Consider the following 18,549-nt stretch of genomic DNA (forward strand, 5'->3'; position numbering starts at 1 on the left):
ATGAAACAATTAGTAGGTCTTTGAGGGAGACAATCTCACATATCTTTATCTGTGAGATAAGTCAATCCTACCGATATTTACAATAAAATGTAATATTCTTAGAATAAAAAGTAATAGTTTTTCATGTATGACCAAAATAAGATATCCATCTCACAAAATACGATCCGTGAAATCGTCTCACACAAATTTTTACCTGAAAAACAAGTTAGCCAACTTAAAACTCATTTTGTATATTAATTAAAACTCAATAATTCGAATGATAATTGTTGGACAGTAGATTCTTTATTTATGATTTGACTTTGTTTTCGTAAATCGTATCATACTTTTTTTTAATCTTAATTTGTAAGGATGATTCTATAATTTTAAATTCTATTCAAATAGTAAAAATAAATAAAAACTTAAAAAGAAGTTGAAAAAATTATATAGATTTCAATTTCATTTTGACCTCAATTACTAATTACTAATTACTATCTATATCTCAATTGAATTAAATTACCAAATATTAAATAAAGGCATTGTCACATCAAATCAAATATTTATTTCCAAGATTTTCTGAATATAAATGAGTTGTGTCAATTCAATAAGGTGAATCTTGAGCCGGGACTCGATGGAAGATTTGCCTGTTTCCAGACCCTAATTTCAGAATAGGCTGCCCTTGAGCCCTAGAATCACAAAACAAACATTACTTTCTCTAGCCTTTTATTAATTTATTAACATTAAATTACTAATGAAAAAATTGTAATTGTTATACAGAAAATTAATTTTTTTGGTTGACTAACTTTCGTTATTTTGAAATTTGATCCACTAAATTTTCAAAATTCATATTTTTTAGATTTATTCATGAGTGTAATCTTTCTGCTTGTGCTGTCTAATATCTCTTAGAGATCAATTTTACATTTTTTCCAATGACGACAGTATTACCCATTAAGATTTGACATTATTCTTTACGTACGGACCTAACCAACCTGATCAAAGCGACGCAACGTTAATAACTTGATATACGAAAACTTCCCAGATTGTCACAATCTCAACACCATTCTCATTCATGCACGCTTAACACAACATTTTATTACATAAAAATGCATTGATAACAATGTTGTGTTACATTTATTTATAATTTAATTGATATAAGGTAAAGTTACAACATATAATTTTTTTTAAAGATTGAATCCGTGAAAATGTAGGAAAAAAACATAAAATGCTCACATTGGAAAAATTGAATATTATCTTGAATGTCTCTGGAGTCGTATCATATAAATTATAGGTTAACAATAAGTTGAAAGATATATACGCTAGAATATTACGACTCAAATCAAATATCAAGATAATACAATACTATTCTCAATAATGCCTAAATTTATGATAATAGTACTACAATGTTACATTTTTTTGTAACACAAAAACTAGTGTGTGACAGTCTTACTTAGGTCCATGCACACAAAAATATTATTTTTTTATGCTAAAGTATTATTTTTATTGTGAATATCGGTAGAGTTGACTCATCTCATAAATAAAGATTCGTGATACTGTCTCACCAAAAACCTACTTTTTTAATAGACATTTGATTTTTTTGCTAGAAATATGAGCATCATCGTTATGGTTTAACATATTATTTCGGTGAATGAAATTAAATATACGCATCGTTTATTTTTCAGAAGAACGAACACATTGGTGATTATGATATAAAAAAGATAGCATACTGTGGGGAAAGAGAAGGAAGCTCCATCAGACATCATGATTACGTATTTCCCATGCTTTTCTTCTCTTATACTCTAATAAATATAATACAAAATAAATACTGCAATCATCATAGAATGATAATCATATCCATGCATGCTCTTATTTATCCTTTGTATAATCCATCCATGAGTCGATATCAGTCTCATGAATAAGATAAATCAATCGTATTCATATTTATAATAAAAGATAATTTTTTGTTATAAAAAAAATAATTTTAATGAGTAACCATTTCTCACAAAATTGATATGTAAGATCATCTCACATGATTTTATATGTTCAGTTAATTGATATGTAAGACCATCACACAAAAAATAATTTTTTTGACATAAAAATTAATAATTTTTAATGAGTGACTTAAATAAAATATATATCTCATAAAATTAATACGTAAAACTATCTCACCTGATTTTTTGTGCTTAGTTACTTGGTCGGTAAAAGTGGAGACAAAAACCCTCCAAATTATGCTGTCAAATAATTTAATAGTTCCAAAAAACAATTATTATTATTATTATTATTATTATTATATTTTGAAAAAAGTTTCAATATCTAATTTTTTTGGCTTCTAATGATTATTTCTTTTCATTTTGTTCTAATCGTTTTGCTGATAATCATCAACAAAAGATAAGTTGAAAGTGCTTTCATTTTTCAAATATTTCATCTTTATATATCTCCTTATATTATTATCAGTTTTTACACAATTTTTTGAATTATAAACATAAAAAGGCAGTATTATGGTGCCATGTCTTAATTTTAAAAACCTTTTACACAATCAAAATAATACGACATTATCAAGCCAGAATTAGTAAATATTAAATAATGATAAGATATAACAAAATATATCATTTCACATTCTTTTTTAATGAAGAATATATTCTTCCCGTAATTTGTCATGTTCATTAATATATGCAATCATATCTAGAACAAGGGTATAATGTGGAGCTGTAACTTCTGTGATCTGATATAGTGCCCAAAAATCAGTATACGTAAAATGTATGTACAATTTAATAAGTTAATTAATTTAAAAGAATTAAATGACGAATTCAATATGTTTTCCTTATTTTAAATATTCATATGTTTAATTTTATGAGATTTAAATTCATTTCTCGAGTTTGAGTTTTTCAGGCGAATATTTGATGCTTGGCCGGGGATAGGAGACCGTATACGATTAAGGCGATAAAGTTAAATGTTATATATTTTTTATGCCAAGAGAATTAGTTATTTTAAATGATGAAAGAATTTTAGCATTTTAAAGTTCTATTTAAATTATTAAATGATTTATAAGATTTTAAGTGCTTTAAATGTAAATTTGGAATTTTAAGGATTTCCTTAAATTCGGTGGAAAATGTTTTTATAATGAATTGTATGTTTTAATTAAATTATTTAATTATTATTTAAATTAAATTATGATTTTAAGTACTTCATTTAGCTATTTCGAAATTTAGAGATTTTAATTTAAACATTTGGTACTTGAATATTTTTTTAATTTTTTAGTGGGTCTAAATAATTAAATTAGTATGAGTTTAGCCTATTAATTTATTTTATTAGAATTTTCCTAACCATAATTACTTATACTAATCACACGCACCTACACCTAAACATACACACCAACGGGCACACACATACACGTTACTTTTGGAAGAAAAAGATAGAGTTGTGCCTCCCTTGAGTAGCAGGCTCTTTAACACTCATCCTAGCAATATCCTGGAGATTTTGGTGAGTTTTTGTCTAGAAAATCGTGAAGGAATCGTCATCCGTTCATCCTCCACGTACCATTGCGTCAGTATTCGTTTATTTGAGTGTTTAGACATAAAGACATGTACAAAATTTTCTTTTACGCATCGATCTCGTCATATTATGTATTTTGATGTATATTGTGCATGAAAATTCGTTCTTTATATGCAAAGTTCGATGAATTATGGTTTAAACGATTTCTGGAAAATTTTGATTCACAAAACTCGTCTTTCGATTCCTGCGGTTTATCTATCCGTTTTTTGGAAACATTCTGTAATTTTATGATAAGAGAGAAGGAGATATGATTTTTATCGTAAACTCGCATAAGCTGTGAAATTTCTGTATCACAAAACCCGTCACCCTTCGTTATTTTGAATTCTGTAACTTATAGGTTGGTTTTCTGTTAACGTTTTCAACATATGATTTGTAGCACTCTGTGTTACCTTCGATTCGATGGCAAATTCGTAATTGTCTGATAATAAATGAGAGAGATATGGTTTTTATCGTAAAACCGCTCAAGCAGTGAAAATTTATGCATGTTCTTCACGTTTTCTCAAGTTTTTTGTTGCAGGCTTCGTTGGGATCTCCTGGATCTTTGCTGTTATGGTTGGGGTAGCATTTCCAGAGCGTTCCAACGAAGTCCACGACGTTGTAAGTATGATTGACGTGCAAAAAAATATATATTTTATTTTGGAGGTATGTGATTTGTCTTGTGGCACTCGGTAAAGCATGACTGGAGATTTATGATTATGAGATTGGAAAGCGGTAAAGCGTGACCGAGGACCTCTCCACCTGGTAAAATATAGTAATGTGATTTAGCCTGATAAAACGATTTATGTTATGAGCCATTTGCTTTGAACATATTGCTACGCAAAATTAAGTATGATTATGTATATTATGATGGAAGTACTTTTACGAAAATGTTTATGCAGTTATGACACGTCTATGTTTATGTATGTTACTTTCAAATATATGTGATTTTATTAAGTACTATTTGCTATTCATTGTTTATGCATGTTAAGTCTTTAGGCTCACTAGACTTGATCGATGCAGATGTTGATGCTTTTGAGGGGACAAGAGATGCTGACCAGTGAGCTTGCTCGGACTGTATGCAGTGCTAACCCGATGACTACTATTGTTATGAAAAGATTTTATGTACGTTAAATTTTTTATTCTGATTTTTATTTATTCAAAATTTTGTTGGCAAATAAGTATTTTCAAATGCTTGTTTTAGATAACGTATTTATAATAATGATGAATGATATTTTTTTATACATATACATATTTTGTACTTAGATAATTTTCAAGAATTTAATCGATCATTTTATTTAAATTCAGAAGACGATAGTGTACTATTTAAATAAGAAAAAATTTATTTTCCACAAATTTTAGAGTATTATTAGTTTATTTATTACAAGATGTTATATCAATCCACAGTTTTTGAGATTTCTTACGTCAAATACTGCATATTTCTCACTGATGAAAGAGCCAAAAAAGGTTTAAAAAACGCAAATAGCAGTAATCTGTATTCCATATATCAGAAGTACCTACACGGAGAAACATCTGTGGATCATAAATTCTAATAACTATGGCCGAAATTTGCAGGTCTATGTGTAGATGTACCTAAAACCCGTGACTTGTTTCCTTCATTCCAGTGAAAAACAAGGTTATATGAAATGGTTACCAAGACAACTACGTTCTTAATGTCATTCTGAATTCTGCGTATTAATATAGTCTCCTCCTAGTTATACGCGAGTCTCCACTGTTCACATCGGAATTTCTTGAAGCGGAGGTTCTTCTCCTCGAAGATGAAGTAGAGAGGGACAATGTGGAATCAATTTCAACTGCGTTATCTACCATTTGACCACCTGAGCGTATAACAGCAGCAATGCTCGACACAGAATCCCTGTCTTCAGAAGTTGGAGCCAGTTCTTGATTGCTTTCCATGCGGTCAATTTGAAAATTGGATCTAAGAAAGAACTCAGTCTCTACCCTCTCGGAAGAGCTTATCTGGGTAGTAAGGTCCGTTGTATGAGGATAGTTTTGAAAATGTATGGGGGCTATCCTAGGACCGAAATCAGACGAATTCCCAACACTCCTAATCCTTTGATTTAATTGTGACAATCTTTCAACCCGCCGAGCCTTAGGCCTGGGAGGAATCTTTATATGCAAATCTACATCCGACTCCAATATGTTAGGAGCAGGAGCAGGACCAAGACCGTAAATTGGGATAATGTCTTTTACGGTAACCCTCCCCTTGCAAACTGGACATTCGTTGGCATAAGAATGGTGGTGTAACCAACGGTAAATACATGGCCAGCAAAACAAGTGACCGCAACAAGTTACAACTGGTTCCTTGGCCAAATCCAAGCATATATTGCAATAAAAAAAGCCACTTTCATCATTGTAATTTTTCCCACCTTTCTTATCCCGAGTCTCATTTGTAGAAAAACCACATCTATTATCACCAATTTTGGATATCTCAACTGGCCTGATCTCAGACACCACACTATTGAGACCAGTCTCTGGTGCACCCCTACTGGTTAACCCTGTCACAGTGTTTCCCGTTTCAAAGAGATTTCGATCTCGCCTCCAGGATAGTGAACTTTCATTCCGCCGGATGACTCTAGGCCCCACCCGACGATTTCCATGTCTATCCAACCAATTCCCCAAGTTCAAAGCAACACTAGAATAAGATCCTGATTCAAACTCGCCAATGTCATATAAGTTATCATCAGGCCCCAAATTGAGATTAAGATTCACTGAATCCGTGTTCTCTTCTGCCATTGGAAAAAATGACCCTGAAATTCAAAGTTCCCTTATATATTTTGCAGCCAAAATCCAATCTTTAAGACCAAAATTTCTTACTAACGTTCAGACCAATGGGTATGCATCTAAATAATACTTAATCATAAAATGATGTTCTATTGAATCAAAGAACACACCAATCAACCCAGCGCCAGCTCCTCTGCTGGTTAGCAAAGTCAACACCAAATGCAAGAAAATTCTACAACAAGAACAAGGCCAGCTCAACGACGGAAATAACCCCAGAGTGAGTCAACCAAATCCAATCCCAAAACAAAACCGCTAAAAAGATACCATCAAAACATCAATATTTGCAAAACCAAACACATCATTCTCATTAACGACCAACACTCCCGACCCAAAGACAATACAAAATAAATAAAGGGTCAAATCTTCAAAGACAAGAAAGCAACAATCCAAGATTCAAGTTCTAAACAGAAAAATAAAACCAAAAAATAGAAGAAGAGAGCGTGACCTTATGAAACAGAATGTTAATTCTCGGTTGCGTAAGAGAAATCGTAAGGATATGAGTTAATGAATATGAACGATGCCTGGATTCAATAAATTCTTTAGAGGGATTATCGTCCCCGCATTGTGGGGATCTGGGATTCTTCCGGGGGTTTGGGAATTGGGAGGAAGAAGGCCATTTGGGGTTACCGGAGGGAGCCAGCGTAAGAGGGTACCATGTGGGGACTGGCCCATCTATTTTGGGCACATGGGCTGGGGTTAGCCCATTTTTCATATCTGTCATTTTTGTTTCATCGTCGTATCATATTCTTGTTAGATATGTCAATGAGGTGGGTATGAGATGAGTATGACTAAATCTAAGATCCGACCTATGAAAAATACTTTGACTCGTTACCCGTCCCACCCCAGGTTAAATATTATTCGGACCCGTCCCACCCCGAATACGAAATAGGACCAGGGTAGATACGCGAGACCCGAATTTTTTTTTAAATGCAAACATTAATCATCTTATCTCATGACTGAATTATGAAACAAACAAGCGTCTAAATACAACACAATAGAAAACTAACAAGCCTCCAGCTCCAAAATCACCACCACCGAGAATTCTATCCTTCTTCCAAAATCGACTCGAAGCCGTTGGTTATATCGTAATCAAATCCCAATGGAGAACATCTCACTAAATCCAATTGATTCTTATACAACACTTAAGTGACCAACATTACGTAATGGATTGACTAATAAATAAAGTTTTTAGTAAATACTCACCTGGTGATCAGTGGTGGTCGGATGTCCGCGGTGCTGCCAATTGATGGTGGCGGAAGAAATGAAAGTGAGAGTATGTGGGAGAATCAGAGATGTTTATGGTTAAGCCTTGAGGTGGGCAGCTAAAAAAATGATAATTAATAAAACTAAAATCCTAGAGTATTTATATCTACATATATGGGCGAGTATGGGGTGAGTATAGGGGTGTCAAAATGCGACACGACCCGTCAACCAGACACGACCCAACACGAAAAAAATCAAGTTCTGGTTGGGGTTTTTCGGGTTCGGGTTGGGTTCGGTATGGGTGTATTCGGGTTAGTGTCATGTTAGGCGGGTTTCGAGTTGGGTCGCGGGTTGACCCGCAAATTTTTTTTTTTTGGAAATATTACCTATAATTTTATATATTGTATGTTTGAACAAAATTTATTGTATATTTATATGATAAATTTTCATCATTTAATATTTATTTTGCATATTTTGATTTTTTTAACAATTTTTTATTTGATTTAGTAAATATACTTTTAATTTTCTACGATTAAACTTTCAAATTTAAATCGAACATTTTGTTATTATGTGTTTAAATTAAAAGATTATATTTTTTTTATTTTTTTCATTAGTTTTAAAAAAAAAAATTAAAAAAAATTAATAAAATTTGGCTTAAGCGGATTAGACGGGTTGAGTCGGGTTATACGGGTTCGTGTTCGGGGTTTTCAGGTTCTTCGGGTTGGGTTGGGGGTTTTCGGGTTGAAAAAAAATAAAAAAAAAATCGCGGGTTGACTCGAAACCCGACCCAACCCACCCGATTGACACCCCTAGGTGAGTATTATAGGACCATGACCTGCCTCATACGCAGACGAGTCTAAAAAATTGGACCCGAGACCCGTCCTATGACCCATTTAGTATGCGCAAACCCACCCCAAATAGGGGTGGGTTTTAATTGTGGGTCTAGGTAAAATCCGGACCCATTGACATCCCTAATTCTTGTTTAACACGAATCGAGCAAGTATTGCGTACAAATGATTAGAGATTAACTACATTTTAACCGTGCTCATATTTATAATAATAAAAATATTTTTAACATAAAAAACAATATTTTTTCATGGTAATGTATTTTGTTTTGGTATACTATCTTTTAATTTTCGACTATTTTGATCCAATTACTGACACTGACAAATCGATAAATTTTTTATGTCACGTCAGTGTATTTCATGTCAGCATTTTCTAGTACCACATCATTTTTGAACCGACATAGCAAAAAATTAAAACTCAGTGTACTGAAATTAAACTTTAAAAATTAAGTAGGACAAAACCCAAAAATCGAACAAGTTAATGTACTTAAAAAACTATTTTCCCATAACAATGTATGTCCTCTTATCCATCCATTCATCCAACACCTTTCTACACTCATCAGATTCTGAACTTTAAAACTCATTAATGGATGCGCCAACATACTAGACAACAATGTGATTATTTTTTTCCCTAATAATTTAAGTTAGTCACGGGAGGAGCCATTCTAATTTTCCTTGTCCAATCCATTCTTTGTCAAATGGATTAGATGCAGAATTGGAAGTTCTTTTTGACAGGTAACGATCAATATTAATTTCCTCGCAATTAATTAATCTTGATTCCTTTTGACAATAGAAAGAACCATAATCACAAGAATACAAATAAAACATTACAATCATTTAACAACATGATCGTCAATACATAATATATAAAATTATAACAAAAAATAAATGATTTTAACTAGGACGGCAAAATCATGCGGTATCATATAATATATGTTTATGTAATATAATGTTTGGTGGATGCATGGGGACGGTATGTTTTGATTACTGCATGAACTTAGTTCTCTATATAAGTTGCTCATAATTAGCTTCATGTTTCATCACAAATTACAGATCTAATTTGTAATTCCCTCAAATTTATAAGCTGAAAATGGCAACGTTCGTGCTCTTGTTTAGCTTAATATCTCTTAGTTTCTGCTGCATCAGCTTTGCCTTTGAGCCTAGCCCATTGCAAGATTTCTGCGTCGCGAACCCGATGATGCCAAGTAAGTGAATTGTCCATATTTTTCACCATTTCGGGACTATAAAATGTTCTAATAGCGAACATAATGCGAGATTTTAGCATACTTGCTCAAGAAATAGCAATGGTTCCAACAATTATAATTTATTTGCTAATGCGCATATGTTTTTCAGCACGAGTGAATGGTTTACCATGCAAAAACCCTGCGACAGTTGAAGCCAGTGATTTCTTCTTTAGTGGGCTCCATTTATCTGGAAATACATCCAATGCTGTTGGCTCCAAGGTCACCCCGGTATCTGTAGCTCAATTGCCCGGCCTCAACACTCTTGGAATCTCATTGGTACGTATCGACTACGCGCCACTTGGAATCAACCCTCCACATACTCACCCAAGAGCCACTGAAATCCTTACAGTCATCGAGGGTTCCCTTCTAGTCGGATTCATAACCTCGAATCCCGACAACAGGTTCATCACCAAGACCCTACAAAAAGGTGATGTTTTCGTGTTTCCGGTGGGTCTCATCCACTTCCAACACAATGTGGGAACTGGGAAAGCAGTTGCTATAGCAGCACTGAGCAGTCAGAATCCTGGAGTGATCACCATTGCAAATGCAGTTTTTGGGTCGAACCCGGATATCAATTCTGATGTTCTTGCCAAGGCTTTCCAGGTGGATAAGAGCATCGTGAATCAGATCCAGACCAAATTCTAGAGCAATGCATGCATGCACCATTAATAAATTGATGAGATTATTTCTTGTGTGAGATTATTTCTTGTGTGTTATTGTATTGTCATCTTGGTTGTGAGTCTTTGAAATTAATATGTTTCCTTTAAATTTCTCAATTTCATTGCGATTGCATAATATATTCTGGGCTTCATTTTGCTTTAGTACTACTAATGATCAAACTCAGACTGCAATACACTAGCTTATATTGAAACCAAGTATAATTACGGAAGAGTAGGTTTTTTGTGAGACGGTCTCACGAATCTTTATCTGTGAGACGTGTCAACCCTACCGATATTCACAATAAAAAGTAATACTCTTTAGCATAAAAGTAATATTTTTTCTTAGATGAACCAAATAAGAGATCCGTCTAACAAAATACGACCTGTTAGACCGTTTCACAAAAGTTTTTGCTGTTACAGAAGATAGCAAGGGGCGAACATATCTAATCGGGTTGGGGAGTAGGAACAATGAAGGCTGATTTAACATATAAATTTGATAGAGAATATTTGAATGTTTCAAGTTAGTATTTTTGGAAATATTTGAATTCTTTATTCTGAAAAAAGGATATGTAACACCACTCGCTTTATATACTAACATTTACATATTGGCCTGTGGAATGAAATGATCCGACGATAAATTAAAAAATAAGGATAATATAATTATTCTTAATTCAAATTATTGTAAAACTTGAGCCAAATGCGAGATAATGCAAATATGTCGAATTTTATCCTTAGTAGGAAACAACGCTTTATCAAATTAAAGGTTATTAATTTATGCAACTTTTGTTTGAAGATTAATAGATTTACCATAATGTTCCATACTCCTACATACTCGGTCCCTTCTCAATTGTATATGCTTCATTTTCTTTTCGATTGTCCCAATTTTATAATATTTCAATCTATACATTTAGTAGTATAGTATTTTTTAATAAATAAATAAATATTTTATTTTTATTTAATTTATTAAGAAACACTTTCATGGTTTTCAAGTTCCCCTATTTTAAAAATCATAATAATGGATTAATTTGTCTCCAAAAAATTTCAACTATAAAAATTTTTGTATACGTACTAGGTGATGAAATCAATCATAGGCCATAGCTTTTATTAATGGGGTATTTACAATATTTTTTAACAAAATTTTGGGATCATGAGACGATGCACGTGATCTTGGTAAAAATAAATTTTGTCACGAGTAGTATGTGCTGTACTTGAATTTTTTTTGAACAACTCACCACATATATTTATATTAATGAATATATATTATATATATATATATATATATATATATATATATATATATATATATATATATTAATGAAGAAAAAAAAAGAATGAAAGGAAAAAGAAACTCTTTTTAGCAATTTTCCTGAGAGAAAGATGCTGCCTTGTAAAGGGAAGAAGCGTGTTTGAGGGAATTAACTATAAAGTCGTGCTGAATTATGTGTGCCTAGCTAAGTAATTAGGTTACCTAGTATACATAATAATGCACATAGTTGGTAGATAAATCTTCATTTCATTAAACTCGAGTAAATAAAGGGTTTTTTTTTTTGAAAAATTAATAATTGAGTTGACAAATATTAGATTGTTATAGTGATAATAACTATGTGTCAGTGGGATCTTGATTGAAAAACTAAAGTTTAATTTGTCCACCAACGTGTGCATATATATTTGGTTATGATATTATGAGTGAACATTATATCAAAACTATATATATATTTATATATTATATCATACGTATAAATGAGATGTCACCATATATTAAATATGTAATTTGAATATGTTTCATCACATAGATCGATACAATACTTCATTTAATCTATAATACACTAATATATTTTTTTTTAATAAAAATGTTATTTTCCTCCAAACAAATATCCAAAAACGTACTTAAAACAGTACTGCTACGCGATCCATTTTAAAGTTTCGAACACATGTATATATCTCATTACAATAAAGTTACATTCAAAACCTAAATAAACATTATTATTATTATTTTTTCAATCAAACCCGAAGCCACTATCTTTTGGTATACACTGAATAAACCGTCGAGCTAACACAACAGTCTATAACTCACGTTAACCAGATAAATCGCATTAGACAAAATACGTGTAACAAACTCCCCCAACATATGCTCATTGGCTTCTGGTCCACTCTTCTTCCAGAATGTCACAAGTTTCAAACCAAAAGTAAGGTAAAAGAACACTCTACATATGATGAATCCTCCATAAAAAGTTGACTTTTTTCCCCCAAGATAAAGGATATATTCCATTTTCAGATTGGCATTCATTTAGGGCTTACATGGCTCTTTGTCACCTTCGATAATAATAATAATAATAATAATAATGTAAGACACGTGAAACCTTTTTTTCAAAATACATTTCAACCTTAATTATCATCCTATAAAATGTACATATCATACACAAGTCAACGATTCAATTATAATGTTGTCTTATAAATATATATAGTAGTCATATTATGTACACATGTTTATATAAATTAATCTACGTATATAGTCATGTCATATTAATCCTTAATTGCGTAGATAATGACATCAAACTACGTGGTAGATAACACAAATACAAGGCTCATTCCCATTCAAACAAGTAATTATATCAATAATTATCATAATTAAATTAAGAGTACGTCTCTTGTGAGACGATCTTACGAATCTCTATGAGATGTGTCAATTCTACCGATATTCACAATAAAAAGTAATACTCTTAGCATAAAAAAATTATATTTTTTTATGGATGACTCAAATAAGATATTCGACCCACGAAATTGATCCGTGAGACCATCTCATGAATTTTTGTGTTAAATTAAATATTATAAAATTTAAACAAATCGAGGAATCCTGGCTAATTATGATCTTCCCACACCACTCCACTTATCACATTAAAATATATTTAAATTTTATGTGCTTTTTAAAAGTCAAACCAAACATTGAATTTTGCTTCATTTTACGGGAAATTTGGCTTCAGTCCTCAGCCGCCTTTTTTCTTTGTTTTCAGTCCCTAGATACTTTTTTAGTACCACATTTCCACATGAAGTGTACCACATTTCCACATGAAGTGTACCACATTTTGTATGAAATAGTACCACAATTTTGTGGGTAGAGAGTGAATGCAAAGAAATATTATGATTGGGGATTTTTAAATAACTTCCCCTTCATTTTACCATAAAATATTTTAATTAATGATAATTGAATAAATGTTAAATATATTCAGAGCAAATTTCAGTTAATTTCCTCTTATTCGACGGTCCTCTCTTCTACGTCTTCTCTCTGCGGAATATTCACATATAAATTCAGAGATTTGATATTTCGCCTCCTAGAACGCCAATCCCACTTATAATTTCAGCCCAGATCCATTTTCTTTCCAAGTCATTGCAGGCAAGATTCGATTATTTTTTCAAACTTCTAATCTCATGTTAGATTGGTTCAAGATTTAAAGATCTCCACTTTTTTTTTTACATTAAATAAATCCTTTATTTTCCGTTGTTACGCATTGATTGAATGGTCGTTTGGTTTTCTTTGTGGGGTTTTTCTTTGCTGAAAAATCCAGCATTTTGTCGGCAGTATTTGGCATTGATCAATTCTTTTTGTCTTTTGCGGTTTTTTGTTATCAAGATTTGAGTTAGGAGATTGGATAGTTGTTTTTATTCATTTTCCTGCTTTTATTTTCTTCAATTTCTGTGGTACCATCTTGAATAGAAGTTTGCAATCCGTTTCTTATACTGTGAGTACTATGCGTATTGCAGTTTTGAATCTAAGATTGATTTTTGTTAAATGATCATAGTTCTCTGTGTGTGTGTGTGTGTGTGTGTGTTTGTTTTTTACTCTCTCTGGGTTTCGCTGTATTATTAATACAGCCTTGAAAATTGGAGTTGTGGGGTTTGATCTCAGCAGCCAAATGTCAACTCTCGCTAGATCAATATACTGATTGTATATTTTTTTCACAATTTTGTCGAGAAATGAGAAGTGATATTTCTTTGTTCGCCTGTCCTTCAAAACCTGAACACCTTTTTATATATATTTTTTGTGATATAATTTCAGGTATATAGTTCTATTTTTGTCTTCCTTGGATTACTTACTCTTCGTGTCCTAATCTAAAATATTAACTGTCGCCCTTTTGATTCTAGAACAACCTGTTTTTAGATTCATTATATTCATATTGTCTTACTTAGAGTTTGCTGGAATAGTTCTTTGCATACTGTTTGAAATTAAAATTTTGCTTGTGTATAAATACTCTTGTTTGTTTGGCTTTTTTGTGTCTTACTGTCTCATTCTATGTAGTGTGGCGCAGTTGTTAATTTTTGTGTGGATTAGTTCCCTGCTTCAACATCAGAATCTTTGATTGCATTGAATCGGAGGGAAATGAGGGATGTGTTCTTGGTTGGGAACAACAGTATCCACATGTCTGCGCCCATTCAGTCGATATGCCCGTATGAGCAAGGATGATGATGAGGATTTGGGAGGTGCAGATGACGCACTTCTTTGGTCTAGAGATCTCGAAAGGCATTCCCATGGCGAATTCTCATTTGCCATGGTTCAGGCTAATGAAGTTCTCGAGGATCAGAGCCAGGTAGAGACAGGCCGAAATGCAACTTTTGCTGGCGTGTATGATGGCCATGGTGGCCCTGAGGCTTCAAGATACATTTGTGACCACATCTTTCATCATCTACTTAGTAAGGCTTCATTCCCTTTCAATTTTCTATCATCACCTTAAGTTACTGCGAGAACCATATTTTTTCATAAAGGGGTGAAGTCATAATTTTATGTGTATATAACGTGAAATTTTTAAGTTTTGGCTTTGAGTTGCCACCTGAATTATCTCTTATAACAGTTTCTAATGTGTTGGAGTACTTGGGCTCAAAATCGAGTTATTCATGTGGGAGTAAGTAATCAAGGGTTTTAAGTTTAATTCCCTAATTTGCTTAACTCGCATCAAAATACAACCTTTTTTTTCTGTGGTTGTTTATGTTTCCATCTCTGGATAAAGCAAGTATTGTCACACAAAGAGGAACTTTCTTGAGCTGCATGTTGATATATGTTGTCACATTTTTTATACAAGTTTGTGAACGGGGTTTGCAAATGCTTGGAATGACCCTTTCTATTTACAGGACTTGCTCGAGAAAATGGTAAAATTTCCGAAGATGTTATTAGTAACGCATATTCTGAAACAGAGAACGGTTTTCTAACTTTTGTTCGAAGAGCTTACGCAATCAAACCAGGAATTGCTGCAATCGGTTCTTGTTGTCTAGTTGGGGTTATCTGGAACGGTACATTATATATGGCTAATCTGGGGGATTCAAGAGCTGTAATGGGTTACTTAGACAGATCAAACAAAATTGCTGCAGAGCAGCTGACCAGAGATCATAATGCTAGTATGGAGGAAGTTAGAAAAGAACTTAGAACTTTACATCCGGAAGATCCACAGATTCTAGTTTTAAAGCAAGGTGTTTGGCGCGTCAAAGGCATTATTCAGGTTTACCACCCATTACCTATGGAGAAGCGTTTATTAGTCTAAGTTTTATTAAACACATCTCTTGTTTTCTTCGTGCTCTCCGAGGCTGACTCTTAACGAAGTATTATTTAACTATACTAAAATTTATGGAACATATGGACCGACATTTTGATATAAACTGAAAAGTTCCCATTCGTTGAAGAAATGCAGATTCTTGATCGAGAATTGTCATGATGTACAGACTTATCAATTACCAAAATAATGTCATCCTATAAAACAATCTGCCATATAGCCGATATCTCTTCAACTTTGCTACTTGTGCTTTGTTTAGACGTTTTATGGTAATTTAATTTTGAAGACGAGTTCAAATTGGATGTTTAAACCAGTGGAAGTAATGGAACGGCGTTAAAACAATGCCTCAGGTTTAATATTTCTTTTTCCTGCAAGGCTTTAGTTAGTTTCATAGAGGATAAAGTTTTCAATCTATTTTGTTGATCTTTTGAATGAGCTATTGAAGTTTGAAGATAATTATATATATAGTCATGTTTGATCCAATGGTTCAGCTTTGATTTGCTATTATTTCGGCATAGAACCTTCAATCCCTTGGTTATATTTTCCAGCTTCTGATTTTTTCCCTTTTCTTTTTGATTGTTAATCTTGTTGCTAGGTTTTATATGCTAAAGTTTATTGACCACCATAAATCGAGATTTTGTATGATTTTTTTTACCAATACAAACTTTTTGATTCACTTTCCGGCATTGGTTTCATCCCCCAAAGTTTTTACCGGTGTTTTTTATTTCAGGTTTCAAGATCCATTGGAGATGCCTATCTGAAGGGATCAGAGTTTGCTCTGGATCCATCTTTTCCAAGATTTCACCTTCCTGAACCTCTTCGTCGTCCAGTTCTAAGAGCAGATCCAGCCATTTCTACAAGAGACTTACGACGTGACGACAAATTTATCATTTTTGCTTCTGATGGTCTTTGGGAACACTTGACAAATCAGGAGGCTGTTGAGATTGTACACAATAACCCAAGACTGGTATGTTACATGTTCTTATATTTGATCTTAATTTTTTCTTGACTCGAATTCGATCAATAAATTTTTTTGCCTTCTCCCGTTATCTCATTGCATATTAGGGTATAGCTCGAAGACTTCTTGTATCAGCTTTGCGAAAGGCTGGTAAGACTAGGGAGATGCCGTATAATGAAATCAAGAAACTTGAACCTGGGGTCAGGAGACATTTTCATGACGATATTACCATTGTCGTCATCTTCATTGACCACAATATTTTGGCGAACAGAAACTCTCCACCTGATCTTTCGGTACGAGGATTTGTGGATGCTGATGGACCATCAATTTTTAATTTTCAGTAACTGACTGGCGGTGCAAACGCAAATTGAGGTTGCTTACTCAGGAATTTCAGTGTTTCTTCCTATGCTGTCTCTTTGTCTCATATATCTTATTTACTTTGAACAAGATTTTTTTCTATCTCAATTTTCGCATTCTCGCACGTCTGTTTCTGTACAGAACCAGTGAGTTCTATTCATTACTTGTGATTTCGTGACAATGGGTTTCAAATTCTAATGCCCACTTGGTTCATTAAATAAACTTCCTTTCTTGAATGATTCAAATTCGTTGTTCTATACTCCAATGGAAACACGCAGTTTCTGCTGCATATGTTCATATCATCAATGGGAAAATGACCATCTCAGGTGTATTAATTATTTGGTTCCACTGAGGGAAGAACAATAGGAAACCAATTAACAGAAGGTAAATGACTAACGATGGCAACTAAAGGATTTGAAACAATCTCATTCTTGAAAATTCCGTTTTAAAAGCATTTTCAATAGACAATGGAAGGTCAAGATTCAGGATATTCTGCCTTGGTCATCCACATCTGCAATCACATAACCAAGAGAAGATTCTGAATAACCATTCTTACCGCTTGTTTTATTGGGCCAGAGATGTAAATCATTCAACTTTATTCTAAATTTCAAAAATTGAATTTAGTTTGCCATGTAACTCTTGCTAATGCTACCGAAAACTGTAATAATCTATACATATCATAGTCATCTTGATGTGATATATAAGATGTAAATATAGTACAAATCTTTATTTCACCGTGGACTCAAACTTTACAAATTATCAAGATCAAAATCATAATCATTACGTTATCTATATATTTATAGTCCATACACTATTTATCATATCAACTTTCAAATGAAACTATATATGAAGTTACACAAGAGCTGTAATAATATCTTTCACATATCAATTTTGTAGCATAGATCTCTTACCGATCTGATTAATTTTTTTTTTAAAAAGAAAATACAACAAAGAAATATTTATCAAAATTTTTCTGTAAAAAGGAAAATTATGAATGGCAAATTAGCCCGAAGTCGATGCTCGACGAGTTACTCGCTAATCCTAGAGTGCGGCTCCGTTCAACCCATTTATTTACCCCATTTTGTTCTTGTTCTTCCTCAGGAAACACTCCTTGATCCCACCGGCCACCAAAGAAAGGAAGAGAAAATCCACTTTTGAGAACGGATTACGGAAATGAATAAAGCCGGTAGAGCAGCCGCAAGAATCAATTCTCAAGCCAACCCTTTTCAACTTAGGGCCTCTCTTTTTCATTGCACCCCTGTTTTAGAGCGAAGAAGGCGCACCCATTGGGATTCTGTAAGCCCTTTGGAGAATTATGTTTGGGCATTTGTTTGTTTGATGCGGTGATTGTTTTTCATATGCATCATCAGTTCGTCAAGTTCTGGGCTTTTTTTTTTCAATTTATAATAGAGATGTGAGAAGGTCGACATGTCAATAATT

At 33.0% G+C, this 18,549-nt stretch overlaps 3 protein-coding genes across 7 annotated transcripts; 2 read left to right on the forward strand and 1 right to left on the reverse strand.

Annotated features, from left to right (window-relative positions):
- Positions 1–4,918: 4,918 nt before the first annotated feature.
- On the reverse strand, positions 4,919–6,966 carry LOC140818516 (uncharacterized). Its single transcript, XM_073178502.1, has 2 exons — positions 6,752–6,966; positions 4,919–6,272 (listed from the first exon to the last, which is right to left on the reverse strand). The coding sequence occupies exon 2, from the start codon at positions 6,256–6,258 to the stop codon at positions 5,197–5,199; it is 1,062 nt and encodes a 353-aa protein (XP_073034603.1). The 5' UTR covers positions 6,259–6,272; positions 6,752–6,966; the 3' UTR covers positions 4,919–5,196.
- A 2,464-nt stretch (positions 6,967–9,430) lies between these two features.
- LOC140818330 (putative germin-like protein 2-1) lies at positions 9,431–10,243 on the forward strand. The gene is made up of 2 exons (XM_073178259.1): positions 9,431–9,559; positions 9,708–10,243. Exons 1-2 carry the CDS (start codon positions 9,445–9,447, stop codon positions 10,241–10,243), a joined length of 651 nt encoding a protein of 216 aa, XP_073034360.1. The 5' UTR covers positions 9,431–9,444.
- A 3,251-nt stretch (positions 10,244–13,494) lies between these two features.
- On the forward strand, positions 13,495–17,340 carry LOC140818316 (probable protein phosphatase 2C 43). Of its 5 annotated transcripts, none has more exons than XM_073178240.1 (5): positions 13,495–13,648; positions 14,552–14,943; positions 15,379–15,743; positions 16,525–16,761; positions 16,860–17,340. In XM_073178240.1, exons 2-5 carry the CDS (start codon positions 14,640–14,642, stop codon positions 17,094–17,096), a joined length of 1,143 nt encoding a protein of 380 aa, XP_073034341.1. In that variant the 5' UTR covers positions 13,495–13,648; positions 14,552–14,639; the 3' UTR covers positions 17,097–17,340. The 5 variants fall into 5 exon arrangements, with proteins under 5 accessions (XP_073034341.1, XP_073034342.1, XP_073034344.1 ...); XM_073178241.1 differs by having other exon boundaries at positions 14,562–14,943; XM_073178243.1 differs by having other exon boundaries at positions 14,585–14,943.
- The last annotated feature ends 1,209 nt before the right edge of the window (positions 17,341–18,549 follow it).

This window comes from Primulina eburnea, chromosome 17 (genome assembly GCF_022965805.1).
Source record: "Primulina eburnea isolate SZY01 chromosome 17, ASM2296580v1, whole genome shotgun sequence".
Lineage (NCBI taxonomy): Eukaryota > Viridiplantae > Streptophyta > Magnoliopsida > Lamiales > Gesneriaceae > Primulina > Primulina eburnea.